The following is a 23384-nucleotide window of genomic DNA, read 5'->3' as shown; positions in this document are numbered from 1 at the left end:
GTATTTTGGGAGGAAGGTTAAAGTGAGTCCTTTCTCTCGCTTTTCATATGCAAAGAGCCCTTTAGGAAGCAGAAAGAGCTTATGTCCACAGGTGTATTGTAAAGTCTTTGCATATACATTGGCCTTTAGACCCGCCCCCAGTGGGCTGTGCAAGCAGCACCGGCACCTGTGAGAACTGAACTATGAATTTAAGCAGAGAAAAGAAGATGTGAGAAATCAAATACTTGGTGGTGTCCAACAAAATCCAACTGATGCTCAGAGTGGAAGAAAAGTGTTGGATTTACCGCTCCATGGGCAGGAAGAGAAAAGATACAATCCTTCATCCCATACCCCTGCTGGACCCACATTCCCTGTCAAGCAGCTGATATTTGTTGCCCCTGTAATTCGGGAATTACAGAGGTTTGCCTTGTGGGACCGCCTCCTGCCTGGCGTGGTTTGCTGGATGCTGTCTTGGGGGGCCTGGTATGGTTCTGGCTCAGCTTTGTGCAGAACTGTTCCAGAGGCCTTGGTTGATCTGTCTTGACAAAGTGGATCAAGGAAAGATAGCTTTAATATATATCTGTGTGTGTATATGTATAGTTTATTTATATATTACATTTATATTTATTATAGATATTGGTATACTTTGACACTCATTTAACTTAGGATTATTTATATATATATATTATATAGATATAAATAATATATATTAGGTATTTAAGGGTTATTAAATATTAATTATGTAATAATATATCTCTCATATATATATATATATATATATATAAAAAATCCTCAGCTAAGTGAGTGTCAAAGTGAATACCTCAGACCTTGCCTTTCTGCTTTCTCTTCTCCTCCTTCTCATTCCTTTGGTCCACTGAGGTTTCTGTGGAAAAAAGAATGAGAAAATGCTTGTCAGTCATTGCTTAGGGTGAGCTGATTATGGCTACTATGCCGACAAAAGTCAGATACGTTCTGCTGAGAGGTTTGGGTGGTGATGGCAGAAATCACTTGGTGGTTGTAAGATTCAGAGTAGGGGAACTTAGAGTGTTTTTTCAGATTTGTAATAAAGGGCTTTTCAGGCAGCCAGGGATAAATCTATCTGCCTGCTGTTATCACAGAATCTCCAAATACCAGATCCTGCAAGACTTACTCAGATAAGTTCTGTAATAAATAAAAATTGTGATGTTGCCATAAGGGTGCAATGTGGAATAAGTACTTAACTCTGCTGAAACTTTGTGTTGGTAACTCCTTTTTCATGACATTATCCTTGAATAATTTTGGGGGGTGGTGGCCTAATTTTTGTCACACACTATACAATCCATTCAGCTGCCATCTTGTCATCTTGAATTAGCTGCAAAATACAAGGTTGCTTTCGTTGTTGGTATGTTTCCTAGGCAATCATGTCAGGTTTCTTGCCAGTCTCTCTGGAGCATATTGATGTTATTACTGGACATTCAGAGGAGTGGCCAGACAGTAACCAAGAGAATTTTCTTGCTGAATAGATTATGTCCACTTGCTAAGGTATTGCCAACTTATGGGAGAAAAGAATGAATTGTGTAGCTTGCTCCTGTTTGTGCCGAGTGACTTGTGCACAGCTGATAAACAAAATTATTTTGACCTCAGAGTTCCTTATTCCTGGGTTTCTAAAAACAAATGTTTAATTTTGATTTTATTTCCATTTTACATTTGAGACTAACAATATATCAGGGTAGACTCACTCCTTTTTGTTTAACTGTTCTGAGTCAGCTTCACACCTTAATGCAAGCACCTTTTTCTAATGTAAGCAAAACAAGGATCGTTCCCACTCACTGTTTTATGGCTTTGAGAATTCACAAGGGGTTGTAAAAAGCATGTGATGCTGTTTCTTTCTGCCAAGTTCAAATTGTCCTGTACCTATCCTGCAAGCCCCCAGCCTTGTAATGTGTGTATACAACGTATAGAAATATGAGAATGTTGCAGCCTTTTGGGAGGTTTTTCCTGCTGTTGTATCAGTAAAAACATATTAACTAACCTGTCATTATGTTACTGGCAGTAGATAACCTTTCCAGGGTGGATTTTCCTTTGTGGTTTGGTTGGTTTGTGTTAGATTGGGGTTTTTTTTGGTGTTTGGGTTTTTTGTTTTATTTTGTTGTTGGGTTTTTGTGTTGTTTTTTGTTTTGTTTTTTATGTGTGTGTGTGTTTGTTCATTTGTTTTTTTGAGCTCGTAAGAAACTAATGAATGAAAACCCTATGTATGTGTTCTCAAGATGAAACATTCTGTGTCTGACATGGTGTAATAAATGACCCTGGGATAAGCCTGTATTAAAAGATTTGTTTCTTTGAATGGAGTAAAAGAAACTTGACTGAAGAGCCACAGTAATGTCAACAGACACTGTAGCATTTTATTTTGAAAATAGTGTTTCAAAACCAGGTTTTAGATGGATGCACAAAATTTTGGGTTTTTTAGGTTTTTATTTGTAACTTTTGCAGCTTTTGTCTTTTCTCATTTGAGATCAAACTTATGGATTATACAGAGCTGGAGTAAACTGAAGGCTTTGTTTCTGTTTTCAGTTTAAAAAATTTGAATGGTACTTACTATTAAGCAGATATAATTTTTTCATGACTTATCTTTCCCCATAGTTACTTTCTGCTTCGATTAGAAAATGTTGAATAACATGAGAGAAAAAGAAAGATGCGTGTGTTTGCATGAGCACTTTATATTTGTGCTGTAACCTTTGAGCAGGACCAAATTCTCCTTTTCACAGCAGCAGACAGGCTCTGGGTGTGGATGCCCCTTAGTGTTCCTATTCTTGCCCTTGCTCCATAGGAGGCCCTGAGATCCAAGGAGCGGGAAAATCGCTCCTGCTGAAGGTCGGGAGGTACAGGAGGATATGGACCATGTCCATATGGGCTGGGGAAAAAGTAATGAATCCTGCTCTGCACCACCCCGAACATGTGCCAGGGTGAGTGGTGCCAGCTGGGTCAGCACCTGAGGTTTGCACAAGTTAATAGGCCCTAAGCTGGGTAAACCTCTGGATTTTTAAAACATGTTCATGCAAAAAAAAATGGAGGGAAAAAGTTATTCTTGTAAAATATGAACTAAGTCAAAATTTTCTCTGTGAAGAGAATGTTAAAAAGTTTATGTGTAGAATTTCAGTCCTGTTTATATATGACTTCTCCTTCTATTTAACATTTCCCTTTAATTCTCTTATCTCTATATGCCTTCTGGGCTGATGTGGAGCATACAGCAAAGGGGACGTACTTATTTGGAAGAAACACTTCATTCTGGAAGAGATTTTCAAGTGCTTAACTGAGAGAAGAATTGACTGGGCTGATAAAGAGATTTGCAAAGTTATGATTTGATAGACCTATTTTTGCTAGCTGACTTAGCAATACTTTTCATTAAGTAAGGAAAAAAATATCTGCACTTCCCTAAGCTTTTGCCATCTCTGTTAGTGCTTATAAGCAGTTTATTGGAATGACCATAGCATTATCTTGCAGCTGACTATTGACTTGGTGTCAGAATCGGATCATAGCCTGTTACCCAACTTATCCAAGCCAGAAAGTGTGGAACTTCAGCCAGTTGTTAGATGTCTAGATCGAAGGCTTAGTTGCTGGCACTCTACAGAGATTAAAATAAATAAAGTATAATCAGTGTTTCATAGGTTAGGATATGTCTGAAAAAGGCTGTTGCATGTAATCATACATTCCCTGCACTTGTGTTTAATTGCACAGCTAAGGAAATGTTCTTTTGACACAGAAGCCCGTTAGCAGATAGTGTGTTGTTGCAAGAGCGCACACCTCTTTTTCCGAGGATCAGTCAGGAAAGAGTCAGGAGAGGACAACAGAACTATGACCTGCAGCATCATAAGGCTGTGCAAAAGGCAGACCTGTTCCTGTCATGTGTCAGTAGAGATAAGGAGGTGTGAAAGCAGTGAAACTATCAGGAGGCAGGTGAAACCTCACCCAGAATCTTATACACAGTTGTGGTATCATTTACAAAAGATCAGCGGAAAAGAAAAAAGGGCTGTTGGGTTGACCATGATAGAGAAAAATCTGTTTTCTTGGCACTCCTAACCAGAAAAAAAAATAAAGGACAATGTGGGCATATGAGTATTCTCTGTAAAGACATCAAAATACAGCAGGGTGCTTCTAATCACCACAGCAGGGACTGAAACAGGCTTTCTTTCAAAGAGGGAAGCCTCCACACACCTTCTAGGAGTGACTTGGATCATTTATGACAGCACTTGTATCACACAATTAAATTCCCAGATACAAGTACTGTGTGTGTGCATACACATGCCAGGAACAACCCAGCACAGTGTGTATTTTTTTTCTGTACAATACATAGATATTTAAATATTATAAAAATCTAAATATCCTAAATTGTATTAGTTATTTAAGGAGTTGGTGTCATTACAGAAATCAAAGTAAGTTGAAAACAAACACATGAAAATGACTTAATGTGCATATTCAGATGTTTATATCTCAAGATAAGTAAATGTCGTATTATAACCGCTTTGTTACAACCTATGCATGTCACATTTCAATTTAAAAAATCCTTAACTAAGGAGTTTCAGAAATGCAATCTAAAAATATACGTAGATGCTGTATGTTGCTTGGTTTAAGCTTTCTGAAATATTCCAGATTAATATGTTTGTCTTAATTTAGAATTCAGGTGTAGAGGTTTGAGCCTCATTTAATTCTGTTCTGGGATTATGGCAGTAAACAGACTGGAAAGGGATTTGAGGTAGGTGATCCTTCAGAAAAGCATCCCTGTTCTGGTATAGGATGCATTTTGGGATTGCAGCTTGATTTTGGTTTGTTTACTTCTTTCCCTCATAGGACACTGAGTAATGATTAAAAATTCCCTACACTTTTCTAAAAGCCTTACTATTTCTTTTACTCCCTGTTGTATGTGGTTTTGTGCAAAGTCTTGCTCTGCAGTCATCCCACGTAGGGATAGATGCAAATGGTATTTAATAGCATGTGAGAATGAGGGTTTATTGTTTTAATCAATGTCAGACTTTACTGTTACAATGTTCTGATTAGTGTAACAATTTCATTGTTTGCATGGCTATAAAATCTGAAAACCACTTGGCTTGCAATGGTGCTCATTCTTGGTGGAAAGATGCCCCTGATTCTCCTCCAGCCTCATGTGCTCTGACTCTCACAGCCTGTTTGTATGCTTTCAGGGGGATGTTGCCAGCACGTCTGCTGGCTGCTCTGTTCCTCCTCCTCAGTTTTCTGGGCAAAGAACCTCTAACTATGAAGTTCAAATAAACATAATTCTAAGAGTTTTCTTTCACAAGACTTTCTCCTAATTTCCAAGGTCATTTTCTGTACCATCTCTGGTCTGAATTCTTCCTTCTTGAATACAGGTGGCAAGAATGAGATGAGATGTTTCAGGTGAAGTCTTCCCAGGGCATTACACATTGCATAAGGGTTTTAATATATCTTTAATTGAAAAATTGTGTATGTGAGTAAGGATTAAGTCTCTCATGTGACCAGTACTTTTCTTCTTTTATAAGCAGATAGTTCATGATTAGGGCCATCATGGTGAGGCTGTGACTGCTCAGATGTTTTCTGTTACCTTTCTGTCTGAAAAGTCTTACTTAAAATACACTTGTTTATTGTCATAGTGGATTTGCTTTTTTATTTTGAAATGACAAACATAAATTCCTTATAGATTATCTGTGCAGCTGCTAATTTTATTATAGCCATCCTAACCTTCTTGTCTAAGAATCACGACCCTACAGAACTTTTATCAGGGTGAGTACTGTTAAAGTGAAGGAGAGAGGATGATGTTGGTGGGGAAGGGTTTAACGAGGCCTCTGAACTAAGCAATAGTTGTATATCTCTTTTTTATCAATATCTTTTACAATGAAGCACTGGAGAGCTTTTAGAGCACTCCTGAGTATCTGGTTTCAAGTGGTGAAGTGGTGTCAGTGTTCTGGCATCTCACCCTTGTGCCCACACTGGAATGTGATAATGGTCACCTGTGAAACAGTTGGGCATTGTAGGGCAGTGGATTTTCTCCTCTGTGCTCTGCATTCAGAGATTTGCCTTACGGGCTGTTTCATTTTTTTAAGAAATCTTTGGAGGTTGTTTTGTTTTGTTTGTTTGGTGTTTTTTGTTTGTTTGTTTTTTTAATGACCACAATGCAGGTAAATAATTTGAGATCAGAATTCTACACCAGTTGATTCAGTACAGGGCATGTGAAAAGGCTAGCACTTCCAAAGGCTTACCTGACTGTGGCTTGGTTTTGGCAGAGACTTCCAAGTCCACGCAGATGCTACTTTGCTCTCTTGTGACACATGCCCTAGTATTCAGAAGGTAGAAATATTTGTTGTTTGATTTTGGTTTAAGGCATTGCAGTGGAACATCTACAGTAGGAGAGGGTCGACAATACAGAATACTGGGATTGATGAGGATGAGATGTCTGTGGGGAGCAAGTAATCTGTTCTGGCCTTCTTTGGAAACATTTTTATGACTAAATACAGATACACCCTGTGTTTAAAATATTGCAAATATTGCCTGGTTGGCTTTTTCCTATGTTGAGAGAGAATGGGTGTATTTAATTAGGTTCCTTGCCCTCACATCCACATGCAGTTCTATCTCTGTCCCCATATAACCTGTCCTTAACTGATTAACAGTTCCAGCACAGAATGGCCCTTGTTCACAGGGGAGAAAGCCATCAGGTTTCTCACTTCCTTTAATGCATCTGTATTGTGTGGTACTTGGTTTTTCCATTCTGGAGTCGGCAATAACCGTGCCAAATGCCATTTCTACTCAGCAAGGCTGAAGAAGATGTGTGTGCTCTTGGGGGAAGGTGTGTGATGGGTGTTGATGGGAGAAGCTGAAATCATTGTTTTGGGAGAAACAAGCATAAAGGTGCTGCTGATTGTTGGGTCATTTTGGGACCTGTTCTGCTAAGGCCAGGTGATGAGCTGTGAGCCTTGGGAGACTTTGCTGCCCTGCACTGGAGATCGCATCCTCCCTTGATGTACTGAGGGTGTAAGGTGATTCCACCAAGCAGGCAACAAATTTCATACTGTCTTGAGTGGGTGCTTGTTAGGCCTTCCTCTAAGATTATACACTTTGTACACAAATAGAAGTACACAGAAATATACTTCAGGTCTCTTTGAGCTAAAGAGAAAATGCTTAATAATAATGCTTAATAATTTAGTGTGTACTCAAGGTAAAACAGTACCTTTAATCCAAACTGCGTGGAAGCAATAGCTTACTTTTTATGATGTACTTAATGTTAGGCTGACTATTCATCCACAAGCAAATATTTTTGTTTGATAAAATAAAGATCCTTTAATGTAATTTTGAAGGCAGAGCAACTGGCTATGTGTGTTTAACAATAATGTGAATGGGGCCATGTGTTGGGTTCAATTTGGTGTCAGCTGTTCATTGCTGATCTTTGACTGGTTAATTTAATGTTCCCTGACATTAGCTCAACAAGCTTTTTTGTTGTTATGCTTTTTTTCTTTTTCGCTGACAAGTGATTGCCAACGAATTGAGTGATGGGAGAAAAAGGGAGTCTCGAGGTGGGGTAAAGCAGTAAAGGGATACATTTGGGAGCCATGGATCTTATGCTGAACAGAGGAAAGGAGAGGGAAATTTTTAACCTTGTGTAAAAGTTATGGTTTGTTAGACATCTGCTTTCCTGATGCTAATTGTATTTAATCCTACTTGGGGGTGGAGGCTGGTCTCAGGGCTACTCAGTACTTGTACAGGTCTGCCAGTCTTAGCTGCCCTCATGGAAATATTAAGCTGCTAATGTGATCTTTGGGTTATTTGCTTTTTGATACAATTATCTGCAGAGAGCTGGGAGAACAAAATGTTGTCAGTGCAAAGCAGGTGTCCATTAAGAATGTCCAAAGCCCTCCCCTAACCCTTTATCCCTTATCCAAGCTTTGTCACATCCAAGTTTATATAAAGAGTCACACTAAATAGACACAAGTGTTTAAAGCACTACAAAAACTCATTTAGACCATCAGAATACTTGAATGTGCTATTTACTACTAGCTATACTAAAAAAAGGAAAAATGGATAGTGTAGAAATACAGGAACAGATGTACTAAATACAGTTATATTGTCTGTAAATGTTCAGAATGTGTTGCTGAGAGCTTACTTTCTGCATTATTGATTTGCAAAACACTGGACAAATGTCAGCATACAAAACTGCACAGACTTAGTCCCTTAGTCCATGGAGAAGCCTGATTTAGTGTACCAAACAGCAGCAGTATTCCATGCCGTGTTTTATACCACATGGACTATTGGGGCTTTTTTCACTTGTTTGATTTTGTGCAATCTCAATATCTCAGTATGTAAGATTGCCCATTTTTCAAGTAATCCTGATTTTTACCAGTTATTGCTTAAGCTACTTCATACTCAATAATTATTTCTTTGTCCAACTGTGTTGTTGTAGTAGTAGTAGTAGTAGTAAATTTTTCCCATATGCACTAATAAAACAATGTTGAGGACCTCATGCCAAAACATGCATCATCCAAATCCTCTCAGAGCTTCTGAATCATAATAAAGAGATCTGTATCTTTTGAAAGCACTACTGTTCCAACTTACTAATATTCTTTACAGTGTGTGCTGGGAAATGTTATTTCCTGGTGTTTCTGTATGCTCTTCTGAAGTACCTCTGTGTGTGACTGACTGAATCTGTGAACTTCTCATGTTTTGAAAACTAAATTGTTCTCGGATTTGCTTGGTTTCTTCTTTGGGATCTCTTAGATAGCATTGTGGCGAGAAAGGATGAGCTGACAGTAATTCCCCTAAGGATCCATTCTTCCCAACACGTCCTGTAGATATAAATTTATTTGCTCTGTGGAGCAGAGCAGCTGCTGCCTTTGTCAGCTCCAATATAGTTCAGTAAGATGTTTTCTCTTTATTGGCCTTTGTGTCAGAGTCACTCTGATGGGGACAAGCCTGCATTCACTTGATTTGTGCCTGGAAGTGTCACTGACCTCCTTAAAATGATGTCCATGTTTGATGGCCCAGAACCACTAATTGTCATCTGCCTGGCTCTGTCCTCCTGATGTTCCCAGGGTGTCACAGCCTGTATTCCATGGAAGGATTTGTCATTTTGCTGAGGCTGCTGTGTGTGTTCTAGTTCCAGATGCAGCCACAGGTGAAAGGCTGATGCCTAGCAGTCTTGCTCCTTGAGAGTCCAGCAGTCATGGCTCAGGAGAAAACCTGCAAGAGGTATCTGGGAAGGTTATTTGTGGAGATAAAAATGAGTTTGTAACCTCATAATTGTTGTGGGATTGCATAAACAAAATTTTCAACAGAAGTGTTGCCAAAGGTATAAAACAAACACTGCAAAATGACAACTCTAGGAAATTCAGCAATAGAATTGTTTTGTTCAAAAAACATCAACAAAACTAGACAAAAATCCCACTCGCAAAACCAGAAAAACCTCAAACAAACAACAAACCTCAAATCCAAGTGGTGAGCTGCTTTTTCAGGTTGTTTCAATAGTAGTTCTAATTTTCATTCACAACTCAACCATTTGCCCACAGCTTAATTAATTTGTTGCAATTTAGCTTTTAGATGATGCTCTTAGCTTGCCTTTTGCAAAAAGTGACATGTAACCTAAAATCTCAGTGTAGTGCTACAATAGCTGCTGCAGCTTTCTTTTTTTTCTTTTTAATTTTTTTTTTGGCTTATTTCTGAAGTTTTAAGATTACAGAGCTTAAACTGTAGTTAAACAAAGAACCAGGTAAGTAACTGTATTACTGTAAATAATAGTTGTTCAATCAGAATAACAGGCAGCCAGTCCTGATAGCTCTTTTTTCCCCCTCCTAGTATTAGTATCTCTGTGGTTAACTTCTGAATCAACATTTTATATGAGTGCATAATTCACTTTTTTTTTCTTCTTCTCTTTCAAACTGGCAGCATGGCCCTTGTTCTGCATTCCACCAACCCTTGCTCCAGGCAGAAAAGAATAGCTGATGCCCCTAAGCCTTGTGTGTAGGATCTGTGCTTTGAATGATTGCCAGTAAATTGCTCTAGTTTTATCTGCAGCTAAGCCACTACTCTTATCTGATGTTACTTTAAACCATGCTTACTTTCATACATAGGTAGGCTTTCATCTGTATCCTGTGGGAACATTTGACCACATCTATAGCATGGATCAAAATGAATGTTCTCATCCGAAGGAAAACTGAACATTTATCAAGTTGTTGGTTTGTTTTTTTTAAAGGTCAAATGTTTGTTTTCTATGGATCCCAGTAAAATGACCACAAGGATTAGTTGCAGGAGTTTATTACCTGTAAATTCCTTATAATTTTTCTTCTCACTAAACCTTTTACTCAGCTAATTTTAGCAACCTAAGTTTGCTGGAGTAACACTTTCCTAGATGCAGGTGTTCAGGCAAAAGCAGCACTAAATGCAGGATATCAAACAGAGAAAGGGACTGTGTAGGTGTGTGTAAAACTACATTTGAATTTGAGTGATGGAGGCCCCAGTGAGGATAGGCTGCTGTCATTGCCTTGTGCTTTCTAAATTTTCCAGAGCTTGCAGGTCTTTTGATTAGCCTCCTTGCTGCCATATAATTCTTGAAGGACTATTAATAATAATAGAAGTATTTCAACCATCAGCATTTTAAAAGGGGATGTATGAAGAAAAATCATAAGGAACTGATAATAGTCTTAGCCTGGTGTGGGTCATGCTGTTTAATGGAAATTCCCATTAAATATCTTTATGTTAAAACTCTTTCTGCTGGAAATGGAAGCCTACAGTTGATCTGCCTCATGACAGTTCTATTAAAGGACTGTGCTATAAATATATATTTCTGTAGAAAGCTTCAGGAGCAGTGCAAGAATTATTCCGTTTGGTTGAATGATTTTTTTCAGGAAGGTACAGGAGGCCTTTAAGTGACTGGTAGCTGTGTGAGGAGACTCCCAGACAGAGATGCCTGAATCTCCTGTACCTGTGGGAATTGTGCCTGTACTGTCACTTCCTCATCAACCATAAAGTATATTTTTAAATTATTAATTCTGGCCTGCTGTAAGTTTTATTTTACCGGATTTTTTTTTTTAAATGTAAAATGAGGTGTTAAAAGTTCAGTGTCAGAATTTTTAACAAAACTCTACAGCATTGATTTTAATTGCCAGATCAATGAAAGCACAGGCTGGTGTCACTTTAGTGAACCTCTCTAATTAGGAGCATAGGATTTGCCATCACAGATCAGGCCAGTGGTTTTCTGAGTCTATGAGCATCCTGCCTGCAGCAGTGCCCACCAGCTGGCTCTGATGGAAGTAGCATCCCCCCTCCCTCCTTCCCCAACAAGAGGTATGGTCAGTGGGAAATGAAAAAGCAGAATTTTTCTCTCGTATTGTGAAGGGAATCATTCTTCATCCCAAAGACAGTGAATTGGTAACCGGGGTCTTGGCCATACTGCCTGTAAGTGGCATTCAGGGTTAAAATTACTAATTGTTTATACAGTGCTCAGCTAAACTTAGGTACAGAGGTTTGCTCCTTCCCATTAGGAGGGGTATTTCTTAATTATTTATAAATAAAGAAGTACATTTGATTGAAAAAGTCTTTGTGACACAGACTGTAGTGGAGAAGGGGGAACTAAATTTTTTTCTGTAACATCTGCACTCTAGAGCTTTTTTCCTATATTCCCTTAGTCTGCATCATAGCTGGGGACATTGCCTTTCTCTGCCCCTTTAAATCTGATCTAGTGCCAAATGTGTCGCTTTATCTATTGCCAATTTTCTTCTGTCTAATTGGCATATAGATCATGATACAGAAATGACTCCCAGCCTCCTAAATGGAAGCAGGAGGAACTAAGCTGGAAGCAGGGTCAGCATTGACAATTTAATGTAATTTAGAAAGTTATCAGCCTGTGGGAGATTCAGTTAGATTTGTATCCGTGAAACAGATGGCCAACTGCAAGACCATTAGATTAGGTTTGTTATGTTTGTGGAAATTAATTCAGCACTTTATTTTTTTCTTTGGGGAAGGAAAAAAGAAACAACATGTAAGTGCTAAGCAGGAACAATTTATAAAGATGACTTGATTTCCTGTAAAATATGGCGAACCCTTTGTGATCCCAGGTATGCAGGCAGCTTTTTTCTGTAGCCCGATTTTTGGGGTGTGTGGCAATATAGTGAATGACATAACAAAACCAAAAATGCTTCCACCTGTGTATAGATGGTTGTTAGTATATTCAAATGCAAGAATTTTACCTCAAGATCTCATTAACAAAACTTTTAGGGCCAGACACCTGTGTGGGCTGCATCCTCTCATCTGTATGTTGATACAAATATTTATGAATATTTCCTTTTTCTCTACTGAAAAGTGATTGCCAGATTTTAAGAATGCTGGAGATCTGGCACTTGTTTAGTTTTTCTAAAACTATCTGAAGTTTTCTGAGAGATTGGTTGTTTATTTTGATGGCTAGGAGGAAGATGAGCTTTTGGAATAATGTGGCTCTAATGGGAAAGGCTGGGTCCTTCTGAGATTCTTGGTCTTTTTGTGTTTCTTTGGGGTGAAGTCTCTGCCACGCAAATTAATGCTCAGCTGTCACAAAATATTTTTCACTATCTTAAAAATGCAGCTTAAAGTAGGTCAAAAGTAGGTCGCACCTAGGACTTGTCTAGCCAACTGTCCCATTTCTGACAGTGCCCAGAAGCTGGAGGTATGTTAGAAATATGGGCAGAATATAAAAAAAGTATTTGGAAAGGTAATTTGCTCCTTCTTGTTCTTACTCTTACCATCAATAAGCTTTAGAAATAATGGAATTATTATGTAATTCTTTAACTACCAACTTCAGTACTGTTCAGTGCTTCAGCAGTCCTGTTCAGAAGAGTTAAATGTGCACTCAGTAACTGAGACCTGAGTAAATGCTTGAAGCAATCATGTGGCCAAGTCCTTGCTCAAGTTTGGGTCTTGTTTCCTCCTTTTCCATCTCCAGATTTTGCATTGATCTTGCTTGGCAGATAAAGTGATGAATAGGTTGTTGGCCTTCCTAACTCAGCTGCAGTGATTTTTCGTCCATGTGTTGGGTGCCTGTTGCTTTATGTCGTTCCAGGTGTCAGAAGGCATTGCCTCTTGCCAGCTTCTGGCAGCCCCAGAGGCATTGCCTCTTGTGAAAAACCTTGGATGCTGAACTAAATTACATTTTACGGAGTGAGGAAGGAAGTGCAGCTGACTTACTTTTTTTTGAGTGGCATTAGACGCTCTGCGTGTGGGAGAGGAGAATATTTGGCTGGTGACTGCAGTGTTGATAAGAACTGAGCCTACCCAGGCCCTGGTTTTGAAGTCTCATTTTTGTCCATCAAGCACTAAGCAGACCCAAAAGGGAATGTTGGCTGGTCCTTCTTGAATAAAAGAGGGCTAGGATTTGCTGCAAGACCAAGGCCAATTTCTGTAATTCCCTAATCCCCTCAGCAAACTGATTTTGTTAAAATTTAAGAAAAGCTTTTGCAATGTTTCCTGGCCTCAGTGTTTGGATCAGATAGCTTTCATCTTCATAAGCTGATGAAGGAGTTGAAAGGGTTTAGTATCACGTGCCTTAGAAACCAATTTTACTTTTACTTGGAGTGGCTTCACATCTGTGAAAGTTGTTTTGACGAATTAATCCTCTAAGCAATCAAGAGAAAATGGAATAGAGGAGTGAGTTTGTTCTTCAAATGCTGCATGGCAAATCAGGTTCCATTTCCAGCCCTCTTCAGATTATTATCTCCTGGAATCTTGTCCTTGCCATTTGTTTCTCAGAGTCCAATCCAGCATTGATGGTTCACCTGTTCCGATCCCTCGTGCGGCCATGGCTTTCTGCCCAGAGGAGATGATACTGCAAACACACAGATTTGTGACCCCAGGTGAAAAAAAACTATGAAATTACAGCAGCTGCTTGGAACAGTCTCTCATATCTTTTCCAAATAGAGAAAATGAGTATGTCATTATTAGAAAAGTTTAGAAGACTTATTTAGCGTCACAAGCCAAGAGAACATGGTTTTTTGGGAACTGATCACATGGAGTGTTGGGTGCTTACAGCAGAAGCTGTAAGGCTGAAGCATGCTGGAGTTAGATCCTTCTCCCACCTTCAGTGGTCAGGGTTTTGAGAGTAACAAGTGCAAACTTCCCCCCTTCTCCCACTCAGCCTGTCTGCATTAGCAGAGCTGTTGCTCACAGCACAGTCCTGAGCACGTCAGAGCCTCAGCCCTCAGCGCTGTTTGGGTAAAGCAGCTACTTCATGTCACAGTACATCATGTTCTCCTCAAACTCCATCAAAGCCCCTCTCGTCCCCCACCTCCCCAAAACAAACACCCACCTCTGCCACGGTGAGGGGGCTTTGCTGGGGGGAGAGCTGATGTGGAGACAATGTGGCTCCCAGGCTGTTTGCTTTTCATGGAGCAGTTGATGGATCTGACTCTGGCAGGTACAGGAGTGTACCTTTTGAAAAATCAGCTGTGGAAATGTCAGACATCTGTCCTTCAGCTTGGCAGGAGGGGAGGTGAAGCAGCCGTCACTTCTCACCTTGGCAACATCGGCTGTGTTATTTTTTTTAATATAAAGAATTCCAGCCAAGCATCTTACAAGTGCCAATTCTCTGTATTTTTAAGGAATGCCAGCAACAGTGGTCAGACCATGGAATTAGGGCTGACTTGCACATGGTGGGGTCTTGCCAAAGGGCAGGCAGCCCTTACTGCACCAGGTCGTGTGTGTCCACTCCAGATCTCATTCAGCCTGATGCTTTTTAGCTTGCATTTGTGATGGATAAAACCTTCAAATATGCTCTGAAATTCTAAAAAGAGGTGTACCTGGCTGTTTTTGTCATGCAAAATCTCGGGTTTCCTTTCAGAGTATAAATATCCATAGATTTTTGGAGCATTTACAGAAAGGGGGTTGTCTCTATAGTAGGTAGAAAGCCTCCTGATGGTGTAAAAAACCCCGAACAACCCAAAACAACAACAAAACAAGATAGTCAAAACAAAACCCCAACAATTTCTTTATCATTCTTTTAATGCCTGCAGTGTCCAACACAGAAGACCTGCCAAACTTTATTCTTGCTGTAAATAGCTTTGATATGATAAAATATACTGATCCTGTTTGAAATTGATGCCAAACATTAGAACTCTGTGTTAGACACAGAGAGAAGAGAGCAGTGGGGGTGTAAGGGAAGAGCTGCAGGAGGGGTGGGATTGGTAAAGTTTGACTGTGTCAGAAATCTGAGCACTGTGCATGTGTGTCTTCGGCTAAAATTAACCACCGAAGCTTCACATGCCAGCATATATATAATCATTTAACTGTGGACCCCTTGAGAAGGAAGAGCAAGCTGGACTCCAGCAGATATATTCACGTTAAATATGCCAATAAGTAGTATGACCTTCCAGGTCCCTGTTCGTGGGAGAAGTAAATTTTCCTGTGACCATTATAAAACAGTAAGCAGCTCTTGACTCCTGGATCATGGCAGTGGTGCTGCTGAACAGTAACTAACTTCAGCCTTAGAAGTGTTATTTTGTTGGATTTTTTTCCTTTTCTTCTGCAGCTTCTTAGGATTTTCTGTGGTTTCTCTTCAGAGTAGATATGTATCACCATTCCAGATAAGCCCTCTTTTGTTGCTGTTTGTGTGTGGTAGTAGATGTAAATGGGTATATTTTGTGTATGAGAACTGTGATATTTGAAAATAACTTGCTGTGCGCTTCAGGTGACTTTTTAGAAAACACTGAAAAAAAATAGTGCATTTTCTACTTTTGTTCTCTGAGGTAGATGATAATTTGTTGGTGTGAGATCAGTTCAGTTGTTTCACTGTGGCCAAATGTGACTTGGAGTGGGTTTTGCCGATCAGCTCAGCAAACTGAACTCTATTTCGCTTTGGGATCTGCGAAGGAATCGCTGCAGGTGTGAATGCAATCTCATTTTATTCGGGACTTCATGGGGCTTTTTGCAAGGGGGGATCAGAGAGTGGCCACCTGCTTGGAGTGGTGTGTGTGGCTCCATCTTGACAGGGATTTGTGTGTGGCAAAGGTGGATGGATAATGGGAGCATTGAGGGTGCAGCATGCTGGATGCCAGCATAATCACTGTCCTTGCTTCACTTTGGAGACTGCTCCAGAGGAATATGCTGCACTGGTGAGAAATATCGAGCCCTCTATGTAGGCAACACCTGTCAGTGACAGGGTTCAGAAACTTTACAACTGGGGTGAAAAAAAGGAATTCTCTCTTTGCTCCTGTTTTATATTAAATGTAATAAAATATTCAGTGGGGAAAGAGTAGGAAAGGTGCCCACTGGGCAATTGAAAGCACGATGCTTGTTAAGTATCCACCAAAGATTTGCTCTAAACACACTCAGTGCCTGCTCTGAAGTGTGGACCATCCAAGGCTCTATTCCTGGAAAGGTTGCAGGCCTACTAAAATTGACACATATGCTTGGCTCTGTGTGCTGTGAGTCAGCTCATTGCTTTTGAATAGTAGTCATATGCATGAGAAAAGCCCTCCTCAGTTGGGAATAAGACTTTAAAGAGAGAGAAATAAGTAGTCCCAGTGGTGTTTAAATTATCTACTTATCTATTTAACTTCCAAAGGCTAATTAATGTACACAAGTGTCCAGTAAGATATAATATTCAGAAGACTATCCCCACCAACTGGGTAATAATTCAAAGCAGTTGCCACAAACACTTGCACATCTGAGTGGAATGAATAATTTAGTTGGGTTGCCTTAAGAAATTTAAAAAAAAAAGAAGTAGCGTTATCTCTGTTTCCTCAGAAATGTGGGAATCGAGTGGGAATTGCAGATGGTTTTAGCTCAATTCTCAATAGTTGATGATAACTCCAAAATTCCAGCACTTTAGGTAATTGAGAGTACTGGCATCATGTTAGATACTAATTATGTATGTGCATATATGTGTGACAGCTATGTTTAGGGGATTGCAAATCATAGAACCAGAGAGTGGTTTGGGTTGGAAGGGACGTTTAAGATTATCTCATTCCACCCCTCTGCCGTGGGCCAGGACACTTTCCACTAGACCAGGTCACTCAAAGCCCCATCCAGCCTGTTTTCCATAGGTGACATTCCAGGAAGGTAATTCTGCTGTCTCACCTGCCTGCTGAAAGGAATCCACCTGCAATTCAGCCCATCACTGGCTCAGACTTGGAGTTTCTGATGGTTTCCTCCCTTTATTAGCTGGCTTTGGTGCCAAGGTGCTTGGTAGGATTGAGTAAACAAAGCTCCAGCCCTCCATCCTGGCTTTCCAGAAGTTTCCAGTATCTTGGACCAGGGAGGAGAAGTCATTCAGTCCTTGCCGCTTGTGTCCTTTCCTTCTGGGTTTGGAGTCACTGGAGACTCAGGGGCACCCCTAAGGACAATGTGCGTTTGCTTTGAGTCCCGCTGTCCTTGTACCCTCAGCTGCATCCTAAAAGAAAAGGAGCTGACAGAACTCTGTCAAAGCCCACTAACACCTTAAAGTTATCGCAGAGAATTGGGGTCACATGTTATTTATCCTGTGTCTGGCTTTTTAAGCATTTGTTTTGTTTTGTTTTGCAAGAACTTGTATTGGGGAAAAAAACACGACACAGTATTTTGGGATGGCAGTGCAAAGTTTAATTCATTCTGAAGGAGTCAGCATTACCCTTTTAGTGGGATTTGTGTCTTTGTACAGATGTACAGATAGAGACTTCTACAGGGTTTAAGAACCATTTAGGGGCAACTAACACAACAAATTGTAAGAAAACTTTGAAAAAAGATCTGTGACAAATGCTGTTAAACTTGATTTTTTTTTTTTTAATTTTTTTTTTTTTACCATTTGCTTCCTTATTGTCCTTTTGCCAAGAACTCAGCAAAATACTGTCAGGGCCATAATCTCTAAGCATTTTCAAAATAGCCGTTATCCTTCCTGTACTTCCTTGGAGCCAGAGGTGCTTCAGAGAGATGAATTTTTCAGCTAAACCTTTGGCTTTAGCTGTTCAGCTCTGGGCTTTGCAGTTTGATATCTGTTTAGGAGATCACTCTGTTGGACTTTAGCATGGATCAGCATGAGACTGCAATTAGTGTTGCCAGTCAAAAACTGGGATTTTATGACTCCACACGTGCAAGCCCCATGACACTGGGCAGCAGTATCTCATGGGCTTTTCCAAAATGCCACAGTGTTGTAAGGACTGCAGGCATTCCCCTTCATGTCATCTCAATGTGTTGTGGCTATTTTTAGGTTTTGGAGGGGTTTTTGTTTTCTCTGTGAAGGTCAACAGGCAGTGTGGTTTGGTTAGCAGCAGCACAGGCACTGCATTGTGATGGCTCTTCTGGAATGGGAGCTCATTGGTGTGACTAATCCTGCTATTCAATCATGAAAAAAATCATGCTCTGCTGTAATTATGCTGCATGATGTCAAAAAGATATTCTTCAGCTGTTACCAGATTCATGAGAGCCTGATTCATGATAATTATTGGGAGAAAACAATCAAAATCTGATTAGTTCAGAACTGACATGGTAAGGGAAGGAGAGAAAGATTTGAAAATTTACTTGGGCATTCATTATAATTAGATTTGTGTATGTGTGTGGAAATGAGAAACAAGGAAGAGATACCGGCATGTTTTCTACTTACTTGGAAGAGAGACCTTCTTTTCAAGCAGTTTTGTGTGAGTCCTTTGCTTTTCATGAGTGTATTTCAGCATACTGATTCACAGGCAAAAACATCAGGTAGTTTCCATTTAAAGGAGACCCTGGAGTACTGATAATACCTGGCACGTTAACCTAATTGCAGTCCCAGGGATATACTGGATCCTAAAGGATCTTCCTGGATTTATTGCTCCCTTGACTTTATTCATGCTTTGTATCCTGGCTTTGCTGGTCACTTCTGCTCCCCAGCCTTCTTCAGGTGCTGGGGGGTGGCTGTGTGGGTTTGAACAACCAAGCACTTCCGCAGAAGGTGCCTTTTGTACTGATTCAGTGTTCAGATACAGGGCAGGCGGGCTCAGGTGTGCTCTCTCAGCACAGTCAAAAATGCTGCAGGAGCCTCGGAGTGCCAGAGAATTTCACGGGTCTCCTGGCTGGAAGGCAAGATTCTTCTCTCATCTGAAATGTACTTCAAGGAAGCAGGTGCGAGGCTAAGGAAAGGGCAGTGAGGAGAAACCCCACTAAATTTCAAAATTCTTCAATCCTGTTGATGGAAGTGTTCAGGCCTTTTTCTTTACAGATAGATTTCAAAATCTTTGGAATTTTGATTATTTTTTCTCCCAAGCCTTGATTTTAGTGTTTTATGACTCATTATGTACTGAATATTTCCAAAATTGATACTTAACTATAATGCTCTTATTTCAAACCAGTGGATCAAAGGGGCAGAGAAAAAGCGATAAGAAAAAGATCTTTCACATAAGTTTTTAATTTGTTCCCAGAAAATTGGATTCCTAAGATCATACACTACAGAAAGCTACCAAACAGCTGAGTCCACCTTCAACAAAAGCTAGGACTTAGACCCAAGTTGAACATTAACCTGCCTTGGACACAAACACCTGCTAATGGTGATAATGCCCAAATCACCATGTTCACTTGATTTTTGTAACCAAAGTAAAGAAGCTGCCTCCAGTGATTTTCATACTGTGTGAAATCACTGAAAAGTTTTAAAAGCCCATACTGGTGTGTATAATAAAGCAATATCTCCTGGGTTGTAGTGGGTTGAATATTTCATATCACAAGATTTGTATATGTTTAATTAGACAGCTGTTCAGGTAATTTTCACATGAATATTCAAACATGTGACTTCATAACTATTTGCTGAAAATACTTAAGGAACACTCATAAATGATGTGCAGAGATAGGGAAATAGAGAGTTTCTCAGCAGTGTTTTCTTACTTCTTTTATTGTTGTTTTTCCAATTATTTGCCTGGTTTGGAACATTTGAAAACACTGTGTGCTTTGAAATGTATTTCATGTGTCTAGAAATAGCAGCCATTGTGCAGGTTGTTGTGGTTTTTTTTCACTTGTTTGTATGGAAAAGGAAAAGAAACATTAGAAATCTATTTGTGTAGTATGTTACAAAGACTTGTAACAAACAGGTTTCAAAAACATCCTGGAAAGTTTCAATTATTAGCATAATATATGCCATAAAAATCAGTGGTGACCACAAAGAGCTACTACAATAAGCCTGGGTAATACTGTATGCCTAGGAATGCTTCAGAGATTGTAAATATATAGTCCAGGCAGTTAAAAAATAATAATTTGCATGTTACACACATTGCAAAATAATGTTGTGTGGTAACATTTTTAAGAGAAACACAGGTTTATTATATCTGTATTTTCCTGTGAAATGCTCTCCTAGTCAACTAGTGGAATGAAATAATATTCCACACCCTTAAATACCCCAGAAACAAATACTTCCTCCATACTGGTGTGCATTTCATAATAAGTATAAAAGCTCTGCTTATAGTAGGATAACTTAAGTACCCGAAGTGGGGTTTACAAGAATAATTTGCTATCAGAGGGAATTTCTTTATGTGTTATCATAGGCAGTGAATCAGGCAGCAGGTATTCAAGGTTTTTCAAGTTGTCTCCTTTACCAGGAGGAATTCAGGGAGTTCAGGGATTTCTTTGATGCAGTTCTGTTTGAATATATGAATATAAGAATATAATGAATACAAGATCTCGTGTTCCTGGGTGCAACAGGAATTAGGGCAGTAGGAAGCAGGTACAGGATAGCAGTTTTGCAATGCCAGCCAAGCATTCTTATCCTGTTATTTGACTTAAAAATCAATCCTAGCTAGCTCTCAAGGTCTTGCTGTGATTTTAGCCTCTGCCATGAGGGGTCTGCTCCTGTTTTGACTGTAGGGCTTATCCAAGGATTTGTCTGACTGCATGATGATCTGCATCATGGAAATGATCCAGGAAGGAACTGATGCATTGAAGTATAATCTTAACTTTTCTGAAAGTCCTTCAGTGATAAATTAGGACATTCATTGCAGCCCTCCCATTAAAGGTAACATGGTTATTGTGTTTGATAAGTTCCTTGTCAGCTGAATTGAAGGGGGGGGGGGGGGGGGATGTGGACCCTTGCACTTGCAAAGTAAATGGTTTATAACCTGTTTCCTCATATGTCTTCGCTCCTAGATAAGAAAGCTAAAACCGTGTGGCAGGAAAGTAGGTTAAGTCAACCCCAGTTCCTTGAAGTTGTTGAATCTTTTTAAATATTTTCCTGTTATGGAAAATGTTTTCTTGTAAAAAGAGCTAAGGAACACAATGTCTCGTTTGTGCTGTGTGGGTTTTTTGCCCCTTTTCTTGTTCAGCTGGGGAAATCACTCATGTGTACTCAGCCTTTATTTCATTAAGATGTTTTTCAGCTCTGGAGCTTTTTTTTTCATAGGGGTGTTCCAGTGTTTTTTTCTGTTCAAGCCATGATGCTTTTGGCACAGGGAATGCACATCCTGCTGCTCTGAAGGGGAAACTAAAGGATAAATGGTGGAATATAGGGGCATATCTTTCAGATATTTAGTGATTTGTTCATGGCTGCTACCAGTTGTGTTTTACGGGTTTAAAAAAAACACAAATGAAGACTTTATAACAAAAACTAGACTATTGTCTATGAATACTATAACAAAAACATCTGTTCTTCATTTTATCACATTGACATTGAATCAGCAAGTGCAAGAGGAGTATGAAATTACAATCCTTGTATTACATCCAGGTTGCTCTGTCTTGTGGCAAATACTTGCCACCTAGACTTGGTAGCTAGCTTTTGATTCCTGTGAGGGAGGACATCATCACCACACTGGAAATGCAAGACTGGAGATGCTTCTGAAATGAGGAGCTGTGGGTCAGTAACTGAGAGGATCTGCACTGCTCAGCCCTGGAGCCCATGGGATAAGAAGGGTGTGGAGCTATGGAGTACAAAGGAGGTCCATGGAGATGATCAGAGGGCTGCAGCACCTCTCCTGAAGCTGGAGTTGCTCAGCCTGGAGAGCCACACCTCTCCTTGTGCTCTTTTCTTTGCATCTATCAGTAGCTGTGAAGGAAACCAGCATTTCTCGGGCAGTGCACAGAGAGGGCTTTCCCTGGGTTTTTGGGGACTCAATAATGTTGTTCCCTCTGGGTCAGTGACTCACAGCCTGGTGTTGAGGCATTTGTCATCCCCACAGGGCTTTGTTGGGTCTGTGAGGGTTGGGATAGCTCCTGCTCCAGGAAGGACATGGAATCTACATCTGCTTACTGATAGACTGGGTTGGGATGAATGTATTTCCAATATTCTAGACACTCTTCAGAGTAGGGATGAACATTAATATTTATATATTTAAAAGGTAAAATCCTTATATTTAATTGTTTTGACCCTATTTTTTGGGAACATAATAGGTAATTTTACAAAATCTTAATTCAGAATATTGTCCTATGCAAAGAATAGTGTTATTAAATTCATAAGCATAAGCAGAAATTCATAATGAAGTAATTTAGCTTCTTTTTCATAACCTGGCGTGAAAAGTTTTTATAGGTTTTCTGGAGATGTTGAATAAGTTGTGCTGGCGTATGATGAGCAGTACCTAATGCAAATTAAAGAGAGATTTTGGCTGCTTGGTGGGCTTAGTTTTCAGGTAATACATTTTGAAATAAATTCCAACAGCTGGAAGTTTGCTTAATAGATTAAAAGTGATTTAATGGGCCTGTTTAACCTGTGAGATGGAATTTATTAAAATTGGTGGATATTTAGGACCTTTAAAGGTTTCTTTGGCAATACAATGAAGGAGTTTCCTCACAGTGAAACTGCTGTATGGCTAATATCTACCAGAAGCATTTTTGGGAAAAGAACCTTTAAAACTTTCTCAATAACAGCTATGAAAAAAAAAGTCAAAGGGAAAATGCAAAAAAAAAAAAAAGCTTGGGTGGAAATTGAAATCTCTTGTGCACACTCACTGCTGCTGTAGAATATTCCATTGACCTCCTGATGGTCCATTCAAGCTGTAACATGTCCAGGAGCTCGCTGTCATCTGCCTTGGGCTTTGATGTCAGGCTGTTGAATAGAAAAATCCATACTGCAGTAAGCTGAACACTTGATATGCACAAAGCCTTGAATTGTAATGCTGTTGACTTGTTTCGAAGAGGGGAAAGAAAAATACAGTGATCTGAAACCAGTCTTTTGGATACTGGGAGAAACAAAGGCTTCTCATTTTTCAGGTTGAGTAACTGTTTGTTTTTGTTCATCTGTCTCCTAACAGATTTATACGGATTGGGCTAATCACTATCTAGCAAAATCTGGTCACAAGAGATTGATAAAAGATCTACAGCAGGATGTGACTGATGGAGTCCTGCTAGCTGAGATAATCCAAGTTGTAGGTGAGTGACTTTCTGTGTTTGTGCCAAGTATCCACCAGGTCAGTCAGACAATCCCTGTTTTTATCTTCTACACTAACACAGAGTGCATGGGAGGCTATCCGTCAAACTGCATGGAATTATGTAGATCATTTTCCTTCAGATGCTTT

General features: G+C 39.7%; 1 protein-coding gene across 14 annotated transcripts in view; it reads left to right on the top strand.

The window, feature by feature from the left end:
• The window catches only part of NAV2 (neuron navigator 2), a 373713-nt gene that overhangs the window by 203560 nt on the left and 146769 nt on the right, over positions 1-23384 (top strand). For 11 of the 14 annotated variants that reach the window (XM_038137694.1, XM_038137693.1, XM_038137689.1 and 8 more), the window contains one exon: positions 23121-23238. In XM_038137694.1, coding sequence (XP_037993622.1) covers positions 23121-23238 — 118 coding nt within the window. Of the gene's footprint in view, positions 1-12931; positions 15375-23120; positions 23239-23384 lie in introns of those variants that run through there. The other 3 variants (XM_038137690.1, XM_038137695.1, XM_038137697.1) reach the window with 2 other exon arrangements.

The sequence above is a fragment of the Motacilla alba genome, chromosome 5 (assembly GCF_015832195.1).
Source record: "Motacilla alba alba isolate MOTALB_02 chromosome 5, Motacilla_alba_V1.0_pri, whole genome shotgun sequence".
Lineage (NCBI taxonomy): Eukaryota > Metazoa > Chordata > Aves > Passeriformes > Motacillidae > Motacilla > Motacilla alba.
Note: the sequence above shows the minus strand (reverse complement) of the source record. Positions and strands in the feature narration are given on the sequence as shown.